General features: G+C 40.4%; 1 protein-coding gene across 1 annotated transcript in view; it reads left to right on the top strand.

The window, feature by feature from the left end:
• Positions 1–22,199, top strand: part of LOC139691921 (uncharacterized) — a 390,242-nt gene that overhangs the window by 355,791 nt on the left and 12,252 nt on the right. Inside the window, exons 4-6 of the mRNA XM_071589869.1 lie at positions 10,268–10,287; positions 10,351–10,486; positions 11,753–11,899. Coding sequence (XP_071445970.1) covers positions 10,268–10,287; positions 10,351–10,486; positions 11,753–11,899 — 303 coding nt within the window. The remainder of the gene's footprint in view (positions 1–10,267; positions 10,288–10,350; positions 10,487–11,752; positions 11,900–22,199) is intronic.

The raw sequence follows: 22,199 nt of genomic DNA, 5'->3' as shown, positions 1-22,199 counted from the left end.
AAATGCGGAAAATTCTCGAATAGATGTGACACATCATTCTGAGAGTATCTCTGATATCTTTGTTGAACACGTTTTTAAACAAATGAGTGCATATTTGTAATCGTGTATATTTCGCCCGTTTGACTCACTTAATGAAAATCTGCTCGACACCTCCTTACGTGCTACCTAACCCAAATTTTAGTTGCTGAATACCGTTCCTTGCAAGGAAAAGCTACGGAATGCAGGGAGAGGAGATATTGGAGGGACTTAAATAACGAGATTCTGTGTCGTAAAGTAAAGGATGGGTTCAGTCAAGCTTGTTTCCGGCATAACCGACCAGTAATTCGTCTTCGAAAGTTTAAAGTGAAGATTGGACGTCCATCGCACAAGAATTATTACAGGAACACTATAATGCACCCCTCCCCACTCCCCGGTTCGCCGTCTTCCTAGGTGGATTAGGGTAACATCCATCACGACCATCCCCCTTTCCCGAACCGAATCACGTGGTTTTCGGAGGGTCCGTAATGAAGAACCATTTCCTAACTCCACCTATGTACCAAGGCACCCTTTCCAGTTCTCCCTCCCCCCCTTTCTATTCTTGTCCCCTCCTTTTGCGGTCCTCTTTGCAATTTCCTCCACCAACACCCACCCCACCACCGTCACTTGTCCTCCCACGCTGCAAATCCCACTCCTCCCCGCACACCAGCGGATAACGAACGCCGTCTCGCGCGCGCCGGCAAAGAGGGGTCGAGGCTCAACCGCGAGCGAACTTTCAAGTGAAGCACTTGACGTCACCCCCCTTCACCCCACAGCCATCCCTTTAGTTCGCCCCCCCTTTATTTGATGACGTTCTGAATGCATGTCGGTGAGCGGGAGGGTAATGCACGGAGGGGGAGAGCGGGGGGGGCTTGGACCCCCGAGGTGAGCGGTGGGGGGTGCGGCCGAAGAAAACCCTTTCGACGAATGGGATGGTTACGAGTAGGGGAGGATGCTTACAGGTCGGCGGCGGACCGGGGGATAGGGCCAGGGGAGAGGAGGATGCATGGGGTACTCTCAGACGTGTGTGAGGCCATGGGGGTTGGTTTCCCGCTACACTCCCCTCCTTTCTCTCTCCCCCTCAGTTCCAGAATAGGGAATGTAATCTTTGTCGAGATCAGTCGGTTCGCTTTGCGGTGTAATACGGTCGCTGGTATGTCAACGGAAAAATAAATGACCTCGGAAACTGATTAGAAGTGAATGTTTCTAAACTCTGTCACTAATCCACCCGTGTTTTGCTTAGTTTATTGATATAACCGAAATCGTCTTTGGAAGCGATCTCTTGTCATCTCATATTGAATACCCTTCTAAAAATTAGATTTTTTTAATAATAATAAAAATTCTCTTGCAAACTACGGAAATTGAAAGTGCTCTCAAAGCTCTGTGAATGAGAATGGCGAAGAATATTAGAAAGTTCAGTCATAATAAAAGAAACAAAGTCTACTGCTCATTTTGAACTTAGATGAAATAATCAGTAGTTTACAAAGAGTAACATTCATCTATTTCAAATTAATTTCGATTTCTGTCGGTTGTCGTCCAATGGAATGAGCTTAGTAATAAGGTTTTTCGTTCTATTATTGTTTCAAAGTGCTTTATAAATGCGGTTATTCGTTATGACTGTTGTGTTCAGCAAATAACTTGTCTGTGTTACTATGTGTATGCTTATGATGATATGCTATCGATTGCAAATTATGTTTTCTTCGAAATGGATTAAGTCTAGGATAGAGCATTAGAGAAATACTAATGCTCCAGTCCTTTCGATTAAATACCACTTCTCTCATGTCCATCCTAAAATGATAATCCTTAAGCTTTTTGAAAACATGCCTGTCTGGCTGTTCAACGTAGGCTTTCAACAAATGATTATGGAGATGAAATCTTTTCCCTTTGGCTTTAGTTTCTTACATTTTAGGCCTAGGAAGTGCATTTACGATTTTCATTGGAATAGTTCCAAGGATTCACTTGATGAAACCAGATCACTGTGAAAAGAGTTCCTTGCAACCTTAGGTTATCATCCTAAAGGCCATTTTTCATATTTTATGGGGAAATTTTCCCAGTATATCTCCCAGAGAAATCATTAGCTCCTGGAAAATAGCTCACCCCAGTCTCTACGCTTTGGATCTTTGTTTAACGTAGTTAGCTCTTAGACGTATATTAAAGGGACCTAATGTTAAAAAACTCCGAGAAAGAAACTTTTATTTGTAAGTTGAAATACTAAGCAAATGAAGAAAGTAAATATTTTTCTTTAAAAATTACCTTAAGAAGAACACTTCAGCCATTCTTTCCCGTTCACCTCCACCTCGACTTTAATTTTAAATACCTTGAAGTTTTTCTCCCTTTTCCCGCGGTAGTGTCGATCTTCGACTTTCTACTACATTCTTCTCCGCGGGTAACTCTGAGATGTATTTGTGCCTTCTTGTGAAATCTTTCCTTCAACGTTTTATTTCAACCTATTTCATTCCACATTGCAATTTACTATAGATGATAATAATTTCATTCTACTGCAGACTAAAGGTAAAGTCTCCGATAAATACGTAACATAACTGTGTATGACTTGTAACAGAATGTGAGTTACTGTTTCTTTTTATTATTATTCCCGTAATTATAGTGTATACCGCATAACTACTGATCAATTTCACGAAAACGTAATTACACGACTGACATTTAACCATTTTTCTAAATGATGGCGCCATAAAATTATGAAGAAAAAGAGATATGTCAGACCCGCAAATCTGGATGCGGAAGAAGACTGTGGATGCAGCTTTGGTCATCCGTGCACGCTTCCATCGATTATGCTGAGAGGAAACGACTTTTCGTTTTCGAGAACTGGTCCCTTGATGTTTCCCATTCAATTTTAACCTAAAGCTCCCGAAGTGGCGCGCATTTTGGCGCGCATCTCCCCTCATGCCTTTTCGCGTCGTAGTTCCTTTCCCCGAAACGGGTAAGAGGATTTGTATTGGGGCGGAGAGGACTTTGTACCGGGGAGAGTGACATGGAGGGGTTTTGGACCTGAGAGATTTGGGTGGAAGCGGGATGAATACGGCAGCAAAGGCCTTGTCTCGAGCGGGGAAATGATTCGGCCGTTCCTGATGGGCTCAGGCCCCACGTCCCCTCACCGCTAGCGCTGATCCCTAGGTTGTTAGCTTTCGCCTGGATTCTACGTCGGCAGCGTTGGTCGCGAGTGGGGTGAGGGTGAGGGACGGAGGCGGGTCGAAACGGGAATGGACTGAGGCCGCGTATATCCATTAGTGTGGGGAGGGGGGAGGGGGGAGGAAGAGTAACGGTTCCCGAGAGATCGGACGCGGGCGGTGGAGGAAGGTAGAGGGATTTAGGACGTCCCTGGTACCACAGAGACACCCTTCCGCTCTGATCTGAGCTAATTACTTGAATGAGGTCCGGGTTCCCACCCTTCGGTGTGTTTAAATATTGTACTAGTTTAAATCAATCTTGAGCGTGGATTGTTGAACCGCGAAGCATGAAAGGTGAAATTATAATTCCCCGTGACCTTTGTTCTGAGACCAATTGGTTCATAAAAGCCATGATAGATTTATTATGCCTGGGTATTTATTTACATGATGTAGATATAATTATTGATGATCAGTAATGCTTGTCGCGGCAACGAAAATGGAGTTTTCAGCCATCTTAAGGTCCTCGAATAGCCGATTAAAAATCCAATGGCTAAAAAGAATACTTTTTCAAAGTCGTGATAATCAAAGGCAATTATTTTGTAAATTTGATATAAATACAAAAATAATGAACTGGATTGAAAGGTTATAGCGGGAGTTAAAGTAATCTTGGGGGATCATATTTTGAGAGCTGCAATAGATATGGCGATAAGGAGAAAATATGATCCAACCACAGCAGTACTTGGACTTATCGTGTTTCAGAAATGCCTACAGCCAGAACGCCATTATGAGGGGCAGTGATGCTTTGAATACAGTACAGTCATCCGATCCAATGACAATGACCTCCTCTGCCGATGAGCGCTCCTAAAGGGACAAACTGCCCCTGCTACTTCTAAACAGGATTACATTTCCTAGAAATGTTATCTGGAAAGCTGGAAATGGGCTTTGTGGTTGGTTTAGTAAGCAATTTTGGGACGTTAATTATCACCAAAATAGCCCATAGCTGCTCAGTTGTAATCTCGTCGAACGATCGCCAGTCCCCGATGCAATTTTGTTCCTTAAGTGAACACTGCGATTTCACGGCTCCAACCTGGGCGCGAACACCGCGCCTAATACTCTCGGCCGTCTACCCTCCGGGAGCCGCTGTATAAATTCCGCAGGGAGTTTAACAGCATCTTCAGGATCATGTCTTTTTGTTTCAGGGCAATTTACTTGCACTGAAGCCGATAAAATGTTGAAACTCGAAATGTGCATGAATACTCTCAATTAGTTAAAGAACGACGAACTCCAATGATTGTCCAATTACTGGCACGAAATGCTGCATGAATCCATGTGACTTTTCCCGCATGTAAAAGCGTAAATACAGAAGTTTCATCGATCCTGTTTTCACATAAGATAGTTTATTTTAATTTAGTGGATAAAGTAGAGCCTTCGCAGTTGATCAGCATACACTGATAAATCAAAAAAATGAATCCTTAATTTATGGAAAGTTCTCTGTTTGTATCAACAAGATCCTTTCGTATGCCAATACTATTAATCACCTACTATTTTGAATCGTTTTTTTCTCTCAATGATTTACAATTGTATCAAACATTTTTTCGGCGTTATCCGACAAGTTTCATTCCGTTGGAACTGAAATGAACGTCAGAAAATCACTGGAAATCGAATTGGTATTGCTTATTCTTTATGAGGATTCCGCTTCAAATCCCAGCGTTTGCTGATTTCTCATTTCTTTTTTCGATCCCTACTTGAGTGCCTTGTGGAAACCAATTAAATTTCAAATCCGATAGCTGGGACGTAACCCTGCTCACCCTTAGATCAAAGGTATTTGTGCCTTTTGTTTTGACTACGCTAGTGCAGACGCTGGTTTTGCCCTCTAGGCAGTCGCCAAGATGGGATTCATTCCTGTGGTAGCACGAAATAAGATCTGTTTTTACAAATTAAATATGTAGATCACTCGATACGAATTGAGAGGATTCACCAATGATGACACAGTATTGCTGTGTTAAAGGGCATGGTGTAGAAGGGATGATAGCGGGACGATTTCTCGTCCTTCGTCATATCTGTTTTAAGGGAATCACTGTCTTTCGGCTGATTTCCCATATCTTGTTTCTATGGCTACATTAGAATGCAGTGTCAAACAAATTTTGCCAATCCATTATGAAATTTGACAGCTTTTCTTCGGCGACGACTCCTTGTATTAGGGCTACATGGATGTACACCTCCAAGTCAAAAAGAGATGAAAACATTAATTAAGTGTATCACAACATTCTATTCACTGATCTTCTGTTCTTCGACAAGCGACTTTTCCCCTTGGTTATACGTACCTCTCTTCCCTTGGGATATTCCCACCGGTGAATGCATTAGTATCGGGCTACGATAATACTAACCCCTGCCGTAAAAGCAGCACTTTCGATAGTGCAAGACCATGACGCAATACTCTGTGCTGCGCGTTGAGTCAGCTTTATTTGGAAAACTCGATTCTTGACTCGATGAGTGGAAACTCGACAAAAAATTGAATTTGATTTGCATAAACTGTTAGTGTTTACTGAACAACCCTATCATCCATTGGATTGTAAATATGAATGATATTAAGTTACTATACGTGCCAAACCTCTGTATTAAGGATTAAATTATATCAGCAAATATTTTGTAGGTATTCTTATTTTCAAATGTGTTTTGAGAAGATTTAAGAGTGAGTTTTCATTAAATTGAGCTGTAAAAGTATTGAAATTATGGTATTTTATAACTGCTGACATTAACATTGTAGTAATTTACAATCCAGTGAAACTCTAGCACATGAGCTGCCCGTTTTCGTGTGATATTGAATTAATAATTCCAAAGTAAAACGATCTATGGCGTATTTTTTCACGTTTGAGACACTATTAGCTTACTTTAAAATACAACAATATCATAGGGTAAATATTATTCGCCTTGACCGGGATTTGAACCCGGATCCCTCCATTTCCGGCCGGATCACTTTGAATCCCGGTCAAGGCGAATGATTTTTACACTCTGAACTGGTTGCATTGTTATGCACATTTAGCGGATGCCTCCGTTAAAAGTTACTGTCGCAGCATGTCCCGCAGTTTCTTGAAATTTTACTCAAAAAGGGAAATTATATTGCCATTTAAGGGAAAGTGATCTTCATCATTATGAAGCAATCAGCCTTAATTGCTCTGTACGCTCTCTTTCTCATAGCTCTTCCCAAACGTATGCATCCCCCTATCCCGCTTCAAAACGTGCCAAACGCTTCGTGTGTATTTCGATCAATTTTGATTTTGAAAAAAGTGTGGAAGTCATTAACGTGCACCATTTCATGTAATGAATTAAGTAGAATGGTATGAATTCTCTGCCTCTTAATTTTAATTAACCCACTCTATCTGTAATTCTACATCGAAAAACCCCAATAAATAAATTTTAGCCTACGTTTACTCCACCGGATGTATGTTTTCTCTGTTGATCCATAGATTTTTTATTTTTTCTAATTAGGAGTACTTTTCGAAGGAGAATTTGTTCAGAAATAACCATAATCTCAGACTCAAGAATCTGTTATTATAAATTTATGTAAACTGACATCAAACGTTTGCCAAATTGTTAACACTTAAAATTCGTTAGTCTTGTAAACATTACACTTATCTGACAAAATAGCACAGCGGTCGGGAAGGAGAAAATAAATTGGCAATAAAGGATCTCAGGTTTTCCCGGCGTATGGTATTCAACAAGTTCTCTCGGGTTCCCCACCGGGTCAGGTTGCAGTACACCGACGTTTCGAAGGCTGACTCTGCCATCGTCTTCAGGGTGAAGTGAAGAGGGGCAGGGCACTTCACCCTGAAGACGATGGCAGAGTCAGCCTTCGAAACGTCGGTGTACTGCAACCTGACCCGGTGGGAAACCCGAGAGAACTTCTTGAAAATTGGCAATACTCAGCCGAATTATGAGTGTGATGAAGGAATGAGCCAACAAAATGTGTAGTAAATTGTTTCTCTCACACAATTTGCGGACTCTAACGAGTTAAAAAATTGAACTCACGTGCATGTACAGTTCATCACAATTTTTGGTTCTTTACTTACAAATCTGCTGTAGATGTATGCATGTATTGCTTCCATTTCTCTCCCTGTGTACTTGAGTCCTCTTCTATCTTAAATATGATAGGCAGTAAGGTCTTCATAAATGAGTGAATTAAAAGTTATATTTTCTTCTAATTAAGTGATTGTGTTAATTTTTATATTAAAGACAAAGCAATGTATATAGGATTTTTCTTGGACTAATTCGACACTAATGCATATGAACTCTAATACTTAAAGAATCACTTCACGAAAGTTTTAAATGCTCTTCGAATAAGAAAATTATGCATTACTACGAAGTGTATATTTATATATTCCGTTGAATTGTGCGATTTTACTTCTTTTCCCTTCATGCCTTTACCCTTTCCTTAGGAAAAATCAGACTTTTTAACCCGAATGGGTAATCGCTAGTCGAGGTTAGACTTATCTTAGGCATTAAGGGATGTGAAATGAACATATTCAGATCATGGAAGACATTTCATTTCTCTCTGCTGTCTGCACTCTGCCAAGAAGTTCCCTTTCCCATGGAATCACAGATTTCAGATTTCAGAAACATCATTCTGGCTTGAACTTGAAACCTATAGGCTGATAGTCGAGTTTTAGACCCACTAGGCTACAAAGCTTCCTCGTGGAATATTACACGGCATTATGCAGATGGGAAGGAGGCATTTCGGAGAAGCCGTAGGAAATAATGGGAACGCCGAACAAAGTGGATAATGTAAGGAAGAAGGCTGAAAATGGAGAGGGATTTGAAAGACGTGAAATTGGGAGAAAGGCTATATGAGAAAGCGAAATGAGAATGGAAGGTAGAGTAAAACGAGGCGCACTTGAGGAGGCCAAAATTGGAGCCTGTGGATGAAAACTCAATCGGTATTTTTATTTTAAAAAGAAGGGGTTTATAATGATTTTCGGAGGGATAAGGAGGGAGAGAGGAGGCCGTTTTTGGGAGACGTAAATTCTGGATGCGGTTAGCGACTGTCTTTTTTTTACTTTTTATCCCTCGGAATATTTTTTCCATTTTGGTCGATTTGCGGTGTATTTATTTTTCCGGTCCCCTTGAAGATCGACGTGGGTGACTTTTTTTTAAATTGAGAGTTTATAGGAAGTACTCTTTGGTTCTCAAGAGAGTGAGTGCATGGGGGAAAGAATTTCTGTAGCAAGCTGGAAAAGAGCAGGAGTGGTCTGAAGAGTTACGATTAAGTATGGAGTGAATTAAAAGGAATTACGTAAGAGAAGTGAATTACGGTAAGAGAAATTTAGTAACCAGGAGTTCCTTTTTGGAGGTAATTATTGAACAGATACGTCGTAGTTACTGGTCAAAGCTCGTAAGCGCTCTTGTAATTTAATTTAGTAAGTAAATATTGATAGACTCTTCCATTTATTTTAGATCAGTGGCTAGTATTTTTATTAGATATACTGCTTTTTTTTCTCCCATTTTCATTTTAACACTGCATTTTAATGGTCGGAAATGACAATGAAATCGTTTTGCCTGATTTTGTGGTCGGTTTTAATTCTTCTCAAAATATTTATTGAATTTCCCCCCATTTTCTATTAATATGCGTACAACATTAGGATATTTAAATAATGAAGGCTTTTATTTATCTACAGGATTCAATGCCGATATTTTGAAATATTTTTTTGATTGCTTCATTGCAATAGTTATCGATCGTCTGATTTTGTTTTGCCATTTTCATCGAGAATTTGACATTATCCTAAAAGTCAAGCAAAATGTGAGTCTCTTCTTTTGGGATGTTGCCTTACTCACGGGGGCAACATTGTTTCGTTTACCTTGTGTCAAGCATAAAAAAATCGAGTGCATATTTTAAGATGCAGTAAATGCTGTGATTGACTGACTAGAACCTTTTGTTTGGCATATAATATTTTTTGCATTAATTGATCTAGAACTATGAAAAATAACAATTATCGCACAAATTACATGAATTCAAAATGCCTCTTGTTAACCCTAACGAATCTGTTCATTCTCGTTCTGAATATAAGTATTCGTTCTGAATAAATGCATTTCTTTCGTCAAAATTTTATTCTCCGTGATATTGCATGGATAAAGTTTTTCCTACTTAGGCTGTTATTTTCTTATTCTGGTGTTCGGTAATTAATTTCTAAATGATCAACATGTCCACTCTAAATCGCCTTACCCTTAGCAGGGCGAAAGCTGTAAATACCTAATAATTATATGGTAAAATTTAATTGTGTGCATTATCAATTTTTTCACTTGGAAGGTTGTCAACTAGTTTCTTCATTCTCTTTTCATCTGGAATAAATGAACTTTCGTAGAGTATTTGATGTAAAGTCTCCCTGAGGCGTTAGAATCTTGTCCTAATAATCAATTCCCTCGGTTGATAATCGATTACTTCTTTGTCTTATGAAATGGCTTATGTGTAAATAACATACTTCTTTCTAATCAACATTTTAAGACCTTCTCATCTTAAAATGTCTTAAGAACGTTAGAAGAATTCTTTTTCCTCAGATAATAATCATCGTAAAAATGAACCTGACGTAATAAATTGAGTGTTAATTATCTTATTCGAGAATTATATGATTATGAAATGAAATTTTATAAAAGAGATTACGATGCTGGGTCATTAATTCATGATAATAGGGGAGATTCGGAGGCTTTTGAAATGTGGATGTGGGTATATATAGAATGAACAGATAAAATGGACGGAGATGCAAACTAACCTACCAAAGTAACAGGCATCGTTAAGGAGGCTAGATGATTGTTGGGAGAAATTCAAAGGAGGCAGGAAAGGTAGATGCAGAGCGTATTCAATGGCGATAGAATACTGAAAACTACTATAGAAGGGAGGATATCAGGCAGGCGAGAAAGGGATAGGAATGGAACAGACATGGATAAGGATGCGGAATTGAAGAATAGTTTAATGTAGAGTGGGAGGTAATATCTTGTTAGGGGAGGCTTAATAATTATTAGATATTTTTATATTCATTCAAAACCTACCTTCGACGGTTAGCTACCAAATAATAATAATCATACGCACATATATTATGGATATTGTTGACCCCTCTTTTCCGCTCCTTTTTCCGCAGAGACGGAGTCATGGCACTTGGTGTCTGGGAACGCCGGGGGCGTGGTGGGCGGTGCGGGTGGCGGAGGTGGTGGTGGGGGGCAGCAGGGAGGTGGCGGCAGCGGCGATCGTCCCCCTGCCCGGCACAAGCACTCGGCCATCCTCCACGAGGAATGCATGTGGATCTACGGTGGAATGACGGACCTGCAGGAGCGCGGAGACTTCTGGAGATGGGACACTCGTGAGTAAACCAGAGAAGGCAGCAACGATTCAATTTTAAAACGCCTTTCTTTCATTTTTCTTTAGCTTTCATTTCTTGAAACTTTCCTTTCCTCTGGTCATAACTATGAATGGATTGAGATATTGGCGGCAGGGATGGAGTGCGTGAAATGGCTAGTGCACTGATCTCACACCTCCAGGGTTGAATTCGATTCTCGGCTTTTAAATGATTTTTAAACCTGTGCTCCATGGGATAAGTTCAATAAAAATTAATGTAAGTATAATCTTTGGAGTCATTAGACCAATCATGTCTAGATTCAATAGAGAATCAGTAAAATAATCGAGATCTAATAGAGAATAATACAATAGTGCCCTTGAGTGAGGCACTTTTTACCGTCTTTATAAATCCAGAAGGCTAATAAAAATTCTTTATTACCACTCTTCTTCTCTGTCTTGGCTTATTTCACGCAATTTTTTTATGGATCAATTTGTGGAACTCCTTCCAGATGAATAAGGAGGAAGTATTTGCCCTTCCACAAAATATATTCCATCCGGAACTGATGCCGATACAGTGTATCACCTATTGGCAGAGTTTCATAATTTTTTCCAGCTAATATCCTTCAATATCTCACACCCACATAAACAATATGGCAGTATTGTAAAAAAATAGTACTTAAAATTGTAACTAGTCCGTCAAATTGTAAAATACTTCCATTACAAGACCCGCTGTTTCAAAACTGATTACAAATAAATTATATTTCGTGAAACAGCAGTTTAACTACTAAAGAATATTGGCCTTATTATCAAAATACCGTAGCGAATATTTAAGTTATATTCAATATTTATAAGAGGTGTCAAGTTAACAGAGCGTATATAACGCCACCTTGTAAACGTAAATCAAGGTAAAATTGGATTGAGGGATAAAATACGTAATTAGAAACACAGGGTAGACTTAAATTTCATTGAAACAAGCAAGGGACTCTCAATTTAACGTTCCATCCGATGAATCGCTATCCAAATGTTCTTTTTATCCATTTAAAAATGGACTAATATACATGAAGATTGAACTAATTATGGCAACAAATGCAGTTGGGCCTAAGGAGCATGAGTCTAATCAAAGGCAAAATTTTTGCCGGTTTGTAACTCTAGCAAGGAGTATTATCATCTTACTTGGATACAAACAGAATCGAATAGATACAGAATGTATAATAGTACCATCTCGAACCAATTTTTTCGTGGTGGTTTCACAATTTTAAATCCAGCTCTATCTAATTCTTTCCCCCGACAGATTCAAAGACGTGGACTAACATAAGGAGTCGTCCGAATCCAGGGCCTCTTCACGGTCACGCAGCCTGCAAGCTTCCAAGTTCGATGCTGATGTTCGGAGGGGAACGAGACGGACAGCCGACAAACGAGCTTTGGAGATTCCATTTTGGTAATTGCCCGCCTCCTCCATCCTCTCTCTCTCTCTCTCTGTCTCTCCTCTCAATGCGACTGAACTTTGACCCTGCTCCCCTAGCCATTTTCTGCTACCCGCCTACCTCGAATCACCCCGCCACTCATGGAGTCCCACAATATCCCGATGCGCACGGTAACGTTTCGCACACAGCTGATCCAGCTCCCGTGCTTTACAATATCATCACAAAGAAGTAACACATGCCCACGCGCCTACAAGGGAGCACTCAAACCGTCTCCCTAATCATTCGTCCGCTGGCATGACGCGGTTAGTTTGTTCCCCGTGTATCCCTCCTCGTCAACAGGCCTAAAAGAGGAGGGAAAACGAATGAATTGGTGCAAACGTGGAGCCCCATTCATTAGCGCCCTGTTGATTTCACCTCGGAAGGGGGTGTGGGAGGTTCATTCCTTACATGTGCTTCGCATTAGTTGATTGCTTGCGGTGAAAACACAGAAAGGATTGGCGCGGGTTTGTTACTTGACCCACCCCAGTTCCTCCGGGCCTGTCGTCCACGCTTCGTTCCCTACGCTGAATCTAAAAGCTGGAAGCTATTCGCATTCCTGCCTGGATTTTGGTCTAACCTGGGCTCGAGATTAGAGATTTAACCAATCGCATAACGATTCCAGGAGACTCACGTGAAAATGAAACCGTTCTTGAAAGTATTGAATAGTTTCTTCGCTAAGAAACGTTTGAACCATAGCAAACAAAACTTATGAACAATACGTTGTAAAATAATATTTCGTGGGCATACAACGGCTTAGTAAAGCTTTCTCTTCCTGGCATTGACATTCAGTGTTTTTCAATTCCAAATTGTATTTAACCACGTAGTCCACTATTTGTTCCCAACGTTTCTACATTGAATAAATGCCATTTCTCGAGTGAATTTTTGGAAAATATAAGATTGACTTCAATATCTGAAAGTTCAACAATGAAATTTGTTCAATTGAAATGTGGGAGATAACTTGACAGTAACTTTTAACGGATTTATCCGCTTATGAACATTGCTATACAATAATTTCAAAGCGCCTTGACCGGTTTATGAACCTGGATCTCTCGATGTCCGGCCGAGTGCGAAAACCTGTTTAGCTACGGAGACGTCCTCTTACAATCTAAAAGTTTCAAAGTGTAAAATGACGCCTCGGTAGCTTAACTGGTTTAAGCACACGACCGGAAATCGAGGGATTTGGGTTCGAATCCCAGTCAAGGCGAATGATTTTTACGCTTTGAAATTGTTGCACCACGTCAACAGCATATCGAAAAAAATTCACTGACACCAATGCTATCTTGATGCTAAGCCTAGTGATTTTTTACATTACCTTCGAAGTTCACGCCCATAATTATCGTCATTTTTAAGTAGACGTATTTTATAAATACATTGTTGGTGTCATAGAATTTGGCAAACAATAATTATAATGCTCATCACCACATGTTATCTTTCTGAGGGGGGATCGAGATGGTGCGGGGGCTAACGTGCTGGTTTCCCACCTATAGGGCCCGGGTTCAAATCCCGGCGGTGTTGAATATTTTTCAGAGGTATCTCGATCCCTATTTGAGGTGCTTTTAGGAGGGCACTTTGAATCCCAGCACTTTGGTCCCACCAGCTTAACGTCCCATCCGACGGACGGCGTCGGATGGGACGTTAAGCTGCGGACCCCTTGGCGCCTTTCGTAAAGAGTTGGCTTATGTCGACGCCGGGTTTCTCTCCACTCTCCATCCTTTCCTGTCCATCCCCTATGGTGCAAATGACCTCAGCTGTCGGTCGCCTCCCCTAAATACTACTAATACTCTTTCTGAGGACTAGTTTGTGGTAGCTCTCAATACTATACAGCTACTGCTGATTTCGTGCTTCTCTCCCTCCATTGCTTGCGCGGATGAAAATAATACAATTATAAAGTCAACTTATTCAATGTCCGGTACATAAAATAAGATCTATAAATAGTCAATGCAAGATATGTTCACCATTACATGCTATACTGTTCCAAGAGCGCCTCGCCTAATACGATCACATTAACTGACAACGTAGATCTTTTTGGTACTCGGAAGCTTTTTTTTATTTATGCGTTTCCCCGTTCTTCATTCTAATCAAAAAAGAATGAAGAGCTTATTTTATTTTACGAAAAAATACCAGAAATTCATCCATTTTAAATTTCAAAACTCATTTAAAAGATAGCGATAGCACCTTTTATAGTCAAGGAAAGCTAAATTAGCAAAAAAACTAGCTTTACGTAATAGCGTGGGAAGAAATAATCTTTTCAGCATGCCTGGAATGAAATCTCGCGAATTTTCTGCCGTTCTCATGAACCCAACTCGTAAATATTCCGTCTTTCCCTCACTACGTTCACCCTTTTCTTTATTTAGCCTTTTTTAGTCCCAGTAAATATACGTCTTACGCAAACGATCCAAGAATGGGTTTTAGGAAAAAGAGAGTGCACCTAAATTACTTCTACGTATCAAAAGACTTGTAAGCTTAATTGAAGTAGATTTTTGCCTTCTCCCGTAACGGTTCTCTTGATGAATGATGGTCTCGTTAATAACTGCTTGCAGTTATTTAATGAATATTTACAGCGTCGCATTATTTCCAATAGCTATTCAGCTCCCCGTCAAGTGAGGACTCGTTCTTTTGCTCAGCAAAGTTTGAGTCGATCGTTTTGCTACTTACTTTAACAAATAACATTTCTTTCCTTAGAATCCTGGTTAAAATAAAATTTTAACTCCAAAATAACGTATTTTCTCCTTCTTATGCCTTCAAAACCTACAGAGAAAGCGAGAGCCAGAAGGTTTGCGACGTTCATTGCATAATTATGAATCATCTCGTGTATTTTGCAAAATTTTTGGAGTTGGATTTGATGTCTAGTAAATAATTCATGTGCGGAGTTCGTGAGAGTTTTCTGCAAGTCCTTTGTACCATTTGTGTCACCCCCAAAAAACCCTATCAGTCTACTTCAGCGTACGAGCTTCACTCAGCCTGACGTACGCCTCAATCCGTTTCCGATGAAAAACCAGAGGTCCCTGCGTGATGGACGATATGTACTCCCGACTGTTTTTTCTGAGTCCGCGAGAGAAATCAATTCTATAGAGGGCTGTTAAGATCACCTCACCTACCTTTCACGCATCGGAGGCATTATGTAGCTTCGTTAAGATATAATACGAGTGAATTCCATACCCAAGTCCTGTTACTTGTGCCTCGTCAGCCGAAGTTTTCGTCTGCGACGGTCCTCCACGGGTCGCCTTTCCGAAGGCTGTCGCCATACCGGCGTCGCTCACGCCAAACCCTCCCGTATTAATGCATATTGCCCTTGTCATCAACTTATAGCGGCATTATTCCCTCCCTCGTCCCATGCTCCCCCACCCTTTAAAAACTCTCCCACACACGCCCTCCCACACGCCCTCCCACACGCCCCCTACCATACCCGGCGTGGATGGAGATGGAGTGTCTTCGCCCGAACCCCTGGCATCACCCTCTTCCCTCCCCACCCCTCCCCATCCCTCGCCGCTCCTTGAAACCCCCTTTCCACACACTTCGCATCCCCTTTCCGTAGCTCCGACGGCAAATTAGGTTTCCCTCCCTCCGCTTCCAGGCTCCCCGGGAGCCAAGGGTTAAATGGACGCGCAAGCGGTAGGAAGATGGGTACAGGCCTACCAATATGAGCGATGTTTTCCGCTAGGCCTACCTTCTGGTGGTACGTAACTATTTTTACGGTCCGGCGGGTTCTCCGGAGAGGGAGAAAGAATGAAAATTGCGGTCACGTTCGAAAAGAATTTTGCGAGTGGCCTTTCGTCCTCAAATACGAAAGTGTGTGATTACAGTCAACAGTCGACGAAGAGCAAATTGTCCTGGTTTTTGGTCTCTAGCCAAGTTGACATTTTTTTCACTCCTTTGGGATTCCTGTAAGACTAATTATTTCTGTCTAATAATAGGATTAAATGACCAAGATTTCCCGAGTAGATGGTACTATTTGACATCAAATCATTGATTTTATTTCTATTTATATATTTTTTATGTCATAGACGATTTTTAGTGTAACTTTAGCATCTTAGCTGTATTTGTCTTAGCTTTGTACTCGTTCGCAGTGTGAACCATTCAGCGACTACATGATTCGTGAAGCTTTTCACAGATAGTGTATTTTCAAGCTTTAAAAATCCTTCGTGAATCTCTCATTTTTCAATTCTATAGTAGGCTCGAAGCTTGTATTGGAGCGGACAGACTATAGGGTCCCTGATTCAAACCAAGTTGATGCCTCAAGACGTCTCCTGCTACAATTCAAGTTGTGGGTTTTCATGGATGCCGTAGAGTTATGAGAGCACAGGGGCGACGCGAGGGAAGGGAGTTTCGCCTGTTTCCTTAATGTGAATTTTGCATATCAAGGCCCGGAGTGCTAGGTATCAGGTGGCTCTATCATAAGCAATGAGAAATTACCTCCGAGTTGATTTTTGTGATAGTGCGAAATCTCCATAGTTAATGCAGTTTTTTTGCATAATTTCCCGCTAAAATTTTCGAGAAGAGTCACTGCTTACCCCATCACGCGTTCTCCTTCTAAATATTTTTCCCACGGCACCCTTCAAGATAACATGATTTTTTTCCCAGCCCGCCTTTCCAAGCACTTCACCTCTTGGCCAAACACACGGTTTTTTAAACGCATCTTCAATGTTTTTGAAGTTGATTTATTTCAATGACATGTGATTTTTTTCAATTTATTTGTTATTTAAGGATCACTTTATAGGATAATATAATTGTCGATCATTCCAAAATCCATATTCTAAATTCATGTAGCGGCGAGTGTTTTGGTGTGCAAATGTTGTTTAGAAGTGCTTAGTTCCATGGAAATCACGCCGCGATCTAAGAAAAACTTACCGTTTCCCAAATACCACCCTAATAATTTCAATAAGACTTGGTGTATATTGAAGCTTTCACACACTATTTATGTTCACATGCTCAGTGTATGGTTTTCTTTTCACTGCTGCTCCATTGACACTCGTTTGGATATTTGAGTTCGGTATTCACCATAATCTGGGCCGTTTATAAATCTCTAAATGAATCTGACATGGTAACTGTTAAACTAACCTGAAATTATTTGCGCCAATGGCCGATAGATCTAAGCTTTCCGAGTTGTTGAGTGGTGTAAAGAGGTTTTAGCACGATAAAAGCCTGTTTTTATATGTGTATTTATTTGAACGATATTCTCCTCTTCAGCTCTTACTTTTAGTGGTCCCGTATTTTTTAAACGTCCCGAATGTATCGATTTTGAGCGTATCTGGCTCTCGCCGTGGATTCAGTCAGTCGAGGGAAATATACGAGTGCGAGTGACTTGATGCGTCATATCCGTTCCAATAGACAGCTCCTCGTCCACCCCCTCCGTGCTTCCATCCCCGGTTCTAGTTCATCCGTACCGGATAAATATGGGGGGCGCCCTCGATAGTAAAGCGGGAGAACTGGGACTGAGAATGGAGACGGATGCGCGTCTTTATTCGGGAAAAATTGGGGCCATTGGGTCCTCTATCCCATATATCTTGCCACCATAGCATTTTAAATATAAAACAGAATAGATTGAGTGACTTGATAATACAGTAATAAGTTGACTACTGTGAGTATATTTATTATTATATTAGATGCGCACCAGCTTATATAGAAATATTATATATAAATATATATATGCTTATATATATATATATAAGCATCGAGTACTCTGAGTACTTCTGTTTCTTCCGATGAAGACGGAGCTAAATTCCGTCGAAATTATCAAGAAATGACGCGTGAGTGTTCTTTTTATGTGTTCTTATATTATATACCTGTATAGAAAAAAATATATACGTGTGTATATATATACAATATATATATATAATATTTATATATATATATATATTTTGCAGCTAAAAAAAACAAGGTAAAGTGAACAAAAAGATGCCATTTGGGAGAAATTTGAGAAAATTTGAGGATTAAAAGTGTTTTAAGATACGATGACACTCTCAAATACGTTAAGGTTGGGTTATATTTTGCATTTCCCCAAATAATGGAACAAACTTAGGGCCTGGAGACGCATAACCGCAGTGAAATCAGTTTAAATAAATTGGTTTCTTCCCTAGGAAATGAAATATCTTTTTGCGCCGGCATATGGGCCCTATCTTTGAAAGAAATTTCCCTAAAGCCTCCAGGGAAATCCAGAGAAAAACGTCGCAATTTCCCAAAGAAACCAGGGGAAAAAAGCCGAGACATTTGCCTACGGAATTCCATAGTGAGGTCGAGAAAATTTCTTGAGGACCACATACAGCCACGCTCGGAATGACTTCATTCATTCATTCATTTTGTTCTAGCCTATTGAAGGTAGGTTTGGACGGGCTCCGAGGAATATAATCTTCTACGTAAGTATCTCGAGAACTTCCTCTTGTTTGCCCTACATTTTTTCCTTCTTCGTTTCTCCGTAACGTCTTTCTGGCTTCATGCTCTCTAAAAAACCTATTCCTTCCCCTCTATCAAGGTCTTCAGCATCTCACTATGTTGTAAACTTTATGGTGGTAGAGTTATTATCATTTCTTGAATTTGCTTGAGCTATTGGCCCATAATTCAATGATCACGTTGTGGTTTTATTAACGAATTTAAAAGTTGATAAAGCTAAGTAAAAAATAATTTTTCATGATAATAAAGAAAAATATAATTTTGCTTTGATAATAATCCACCATTGAATGCGGGTGGTTTGCAGGTTCATCGGAGTAGATAATAGGAAGGGTTATCGCATTGTTCAAGTCATATGGAAACAGGACAATGCAATATCAATTATATTTATTATTGGTAGTAATCTACTGGGTTAAAGTAGGTTTATGACGGACCCAGGCACTACTATATTTGTAAGCCCTAATTACCGTGACTTAAAATAGCTATGGATCTCATAAAACATATTATAATAACTCATTCTGAAGCTCTGCCTACTCCCTAACTCCCTTAATTCCATCCAAAATGTCTATTCCTTTCCTACCTCTGCTTCGCTGTCCCAGTATTCTTTCCTATATTACTGTCTTCACCATACCATCGCCTCTCATTTACTTCTGCGTCTGCTTGTCCAGCTCTCAACGAATTTATCCTAACTGCCCTCTCCCTTCCCCTACCATGTCTACAACTTCATCGCTCGTTTTCCTTTCCATCGATTAAATTATTTTCATTCTTCTCGACAATCACATATCATATAACTACCAAGTCTCCAAAGCATGATAAAATACGCTCCATATTTAGCTTTTCACAAATTTCTTCTCTTTATCTTATTTAACTCGTAAGATGTTTGTCATCAACTTCCGCCGCTTTGCAAACGCTTCTTGGTCTAATGCAATTCTTCTTTAAACGTCCCCACCACTCTACCCAGGCTCCTCCAAAACACTTCCCAAGTATTCGTGCTGTTCTTGTTTCTATTCCTCCAACTTTAATGTTTACCTTAGCCTTATTGCTTCAAGAAAATCTCATTACTTTCGTTTTCTTATGGTTAATTTCCATCCCATACCTACGTGTCACACTTATTCTGTAATGCGCTAAACAATGAGAAGCCGGTCAACTCTGGCGGAGTTGGACTCCTGAGACGAAGGACTTGATAATTATATTTAAAATCTTTGTGAATAATTATAATGTTATGACGATGATTACTTTTTCTGGGTGTTGTAAAATAATTTGCGGACACCCCTATGAAGTGTCAAAAATTGAGGGTAGCGCATGCCGTGCATTGCGGGAAATCATCGTTTTAAGGGAAAGTGGATGTCTGCGGGGAGTGGGCGAAAAGAGAAACGAAGATTCAGCAGCCGGTCCGGCGATGGATGATGGTGAATGCCTACGTTTCGGGAAGGTAAAATAAGTGGGGGCCGCGATGCTGGGATGGGGGGCCCCATCCGGGCGGAGAGAGGCAGCTGAGGAAATGGGAGGGAGGGAAGCCCGCATGTGCACGTCTCCCGGAGATAAGTTCCCCTCTCCACGAGTAAGTCATGATTTTGGTCTGCGCCAAGTGTTGTTAGGTAGCGCTCCATAAAAGAGGGAGCAATTGATCACGAAGGCGTCTGCCGCTGCTGCGTCAGGTTGCGCCGGCTACCACGGGATATGGGTAGCTAAGGGGGACTAGGGGGAGAGGGCGATCTCCCTCGACTCGCTTGTTATCTCCTTCCCTTTTTCGAGCCGACAGCACTCTTTAAATCAGCGGAATTTATGCGAAACAAACTTTTACGATAACCACGGGCGCACTCCCATTTTGTTCACCTCGGCAGTTCGCTTTCCTGGGGACATTTTTACCGAGGTGTGTGCTTTTAATGGTGGTCGTTAGTCATGGTCTTGCGTCCTGTCGGTTTCGCATGTAAATTTGAGGTCACAATTTTTCACATCAAAAAACCCCCTCGACGTTTATTCTATTCATTGAGTTCGTATTCATGTAATTGCTTCAAACATGCGTGTTCAGATTTCCATTCGCACGCCCGACTGCTTCGAGTCCATTCATGAAATGAGGAACAAGTTCCCGCAAGCAGCGCAAGGTAATTAAAGTAACATTTAAATGCTCAAGCCAGCAATTTTATTCTCCCACATTTGGTGTTCGTGTGTGAACCATTCGGTTAAGATGTTTATTTGGCTACACAAGCCGAGGAAAGTACATTTTTAACAACCCGCGAGAGAAAAAACAGAATGGGAAACTCGTCCCACTGGTGGAAAAGCAAAAAGGGAAACTTACCCCACAAGGGGGACGTGTTTTCTCATTGAGGAGATTAGTCATCGCTTTACATCGTGCTCATAGCAACTCTCCCTTTACAAAATAGGCAGAAAATACCCCCTATCACCTTGCTTCATGCTTGAGAACAAGGCCATTTCACTCTTGCTCGGTCTGATCCGTCGCCACCACAATTTCTGAGTTTTTCCGAAACTTTTGATGTATTTCTTCCTTCCGAAAGTCACCGAGCAAATGAGCCCTTCAACTTTTACTTTCCAGCGGTTTTTAATTTTCAAATCATGTGCTTGGTCTTTCTCAAACCAAGTTTGCTAAATTTTACCAAAATGGAGCACCAATAGTGTTTGTTTTATACTTAAGCAATCAGTAACCAATAATGTACTCATACGGCTCGGTGACTATCGCAAAGTGCCTCCAGCTACACTTTCAGAGGTTTTTAAGTTTAGGGAGTATATATCCGATCGGTATCATAAGTACATGTGATTTTCCCTAATTCGGTATTTGAAGCTATTGTCTATTGTTTAACATGATGAAAAACATATTCTCACGTCTTCGTTTTTTAATTAGTAATTGAAAATAACCAATGTTCTATATGCTCTTACGGAAAAATCAGTCAAAAGCTAAATACTTCATCTCATAAAAATGCCAAATACTTGTTCAAGCCCGCTTACCGCAACGTAATCTAATGGTTACTTTATTGGAATGGTATTATGTGATAAAATCAAATTAAGGAAAACATTATTTTCTATTACTTACTTTACAAGTTTAATATAACGAGTAACAAAAGGAATCAATCACGACCACACCAGTAGGATATCAGAAAGGGACATATATCATACAAAGAACAAATGAACATGGTTATCACTATGAAGTTATTATATTTAAAAACTTTGTCGGTAGTTTTGTGTATCTTGATCGCAGTGTTTTATTGGATATTTGTTTTATAAATTTGTATAATTACTAATGTTCATAAATGATTGTATCATATGGAATAAAATAACCTATCGATGCATCTTGCCGACGAAATATTATTAAAATGTATATTTTAATCGGATAATATTTCATATAGCGACATTGTTGGGGCTTTTATTGCATTTATTCACAAGCGTTAAAAATTAGTTGATGACATTATGCTGATTTTTGTTATTAGTGGCATTCTAACGTTTGAGGTAGGTTATGGATGGACACTGTCTGAAAAGCGATAAATTTGTTTGCCACTGCTAACAAAACACGACTTGACACCCGCATTACAATAAATCCTTCAGTTCTGCATACCTCCTTCCTACATTCTTTCCATCCAACATGTCTACCCCTCTTCATCTACCATCCTTCGTCTACCATTTCCTACCCATTCCTCGCTTACCTAACATTCTCTCCTCTACTATAGTCGTCAACATCCCATTGTCAATCAAAATGGCCTGCATACATCTTTTCTACCTCCTTTGGATTTCTCCAAACAATCCCCTCTTCTTCCCCACCATGCACTCAACCTTTCTTCTTTTGTTTTCCTCTGTAGCCACTTCACCTTTGCCATTCTTCTTCACTCCCACAATTGCCTCAACGACCATGTCCCCGCGCCGTACAAAACCGCGCTCCAC

The sequence above is a fragment of the Hetaerina americana genome, unplaced genomic scaffold (genome assembly GCF_022747635.1).
Source record: "Hetaerina americana unplaced genomic scaffold, ioHetAmer1.1.p SCAF_4, whole genome shotgun sequence".
NCBI classification, from domain to species: domain Eukaryota; kingdom Metazoa; phylum Arthropoda; class Insecta; order Odonata; family Calopterygidae; genus Hetaerina; species Hetaerina americana.
The sequence above is the reverse complement of the archived record's forward strand: the minus strand, read 5'-3'. Positions and strand labels throughout refer to the sequence as shown.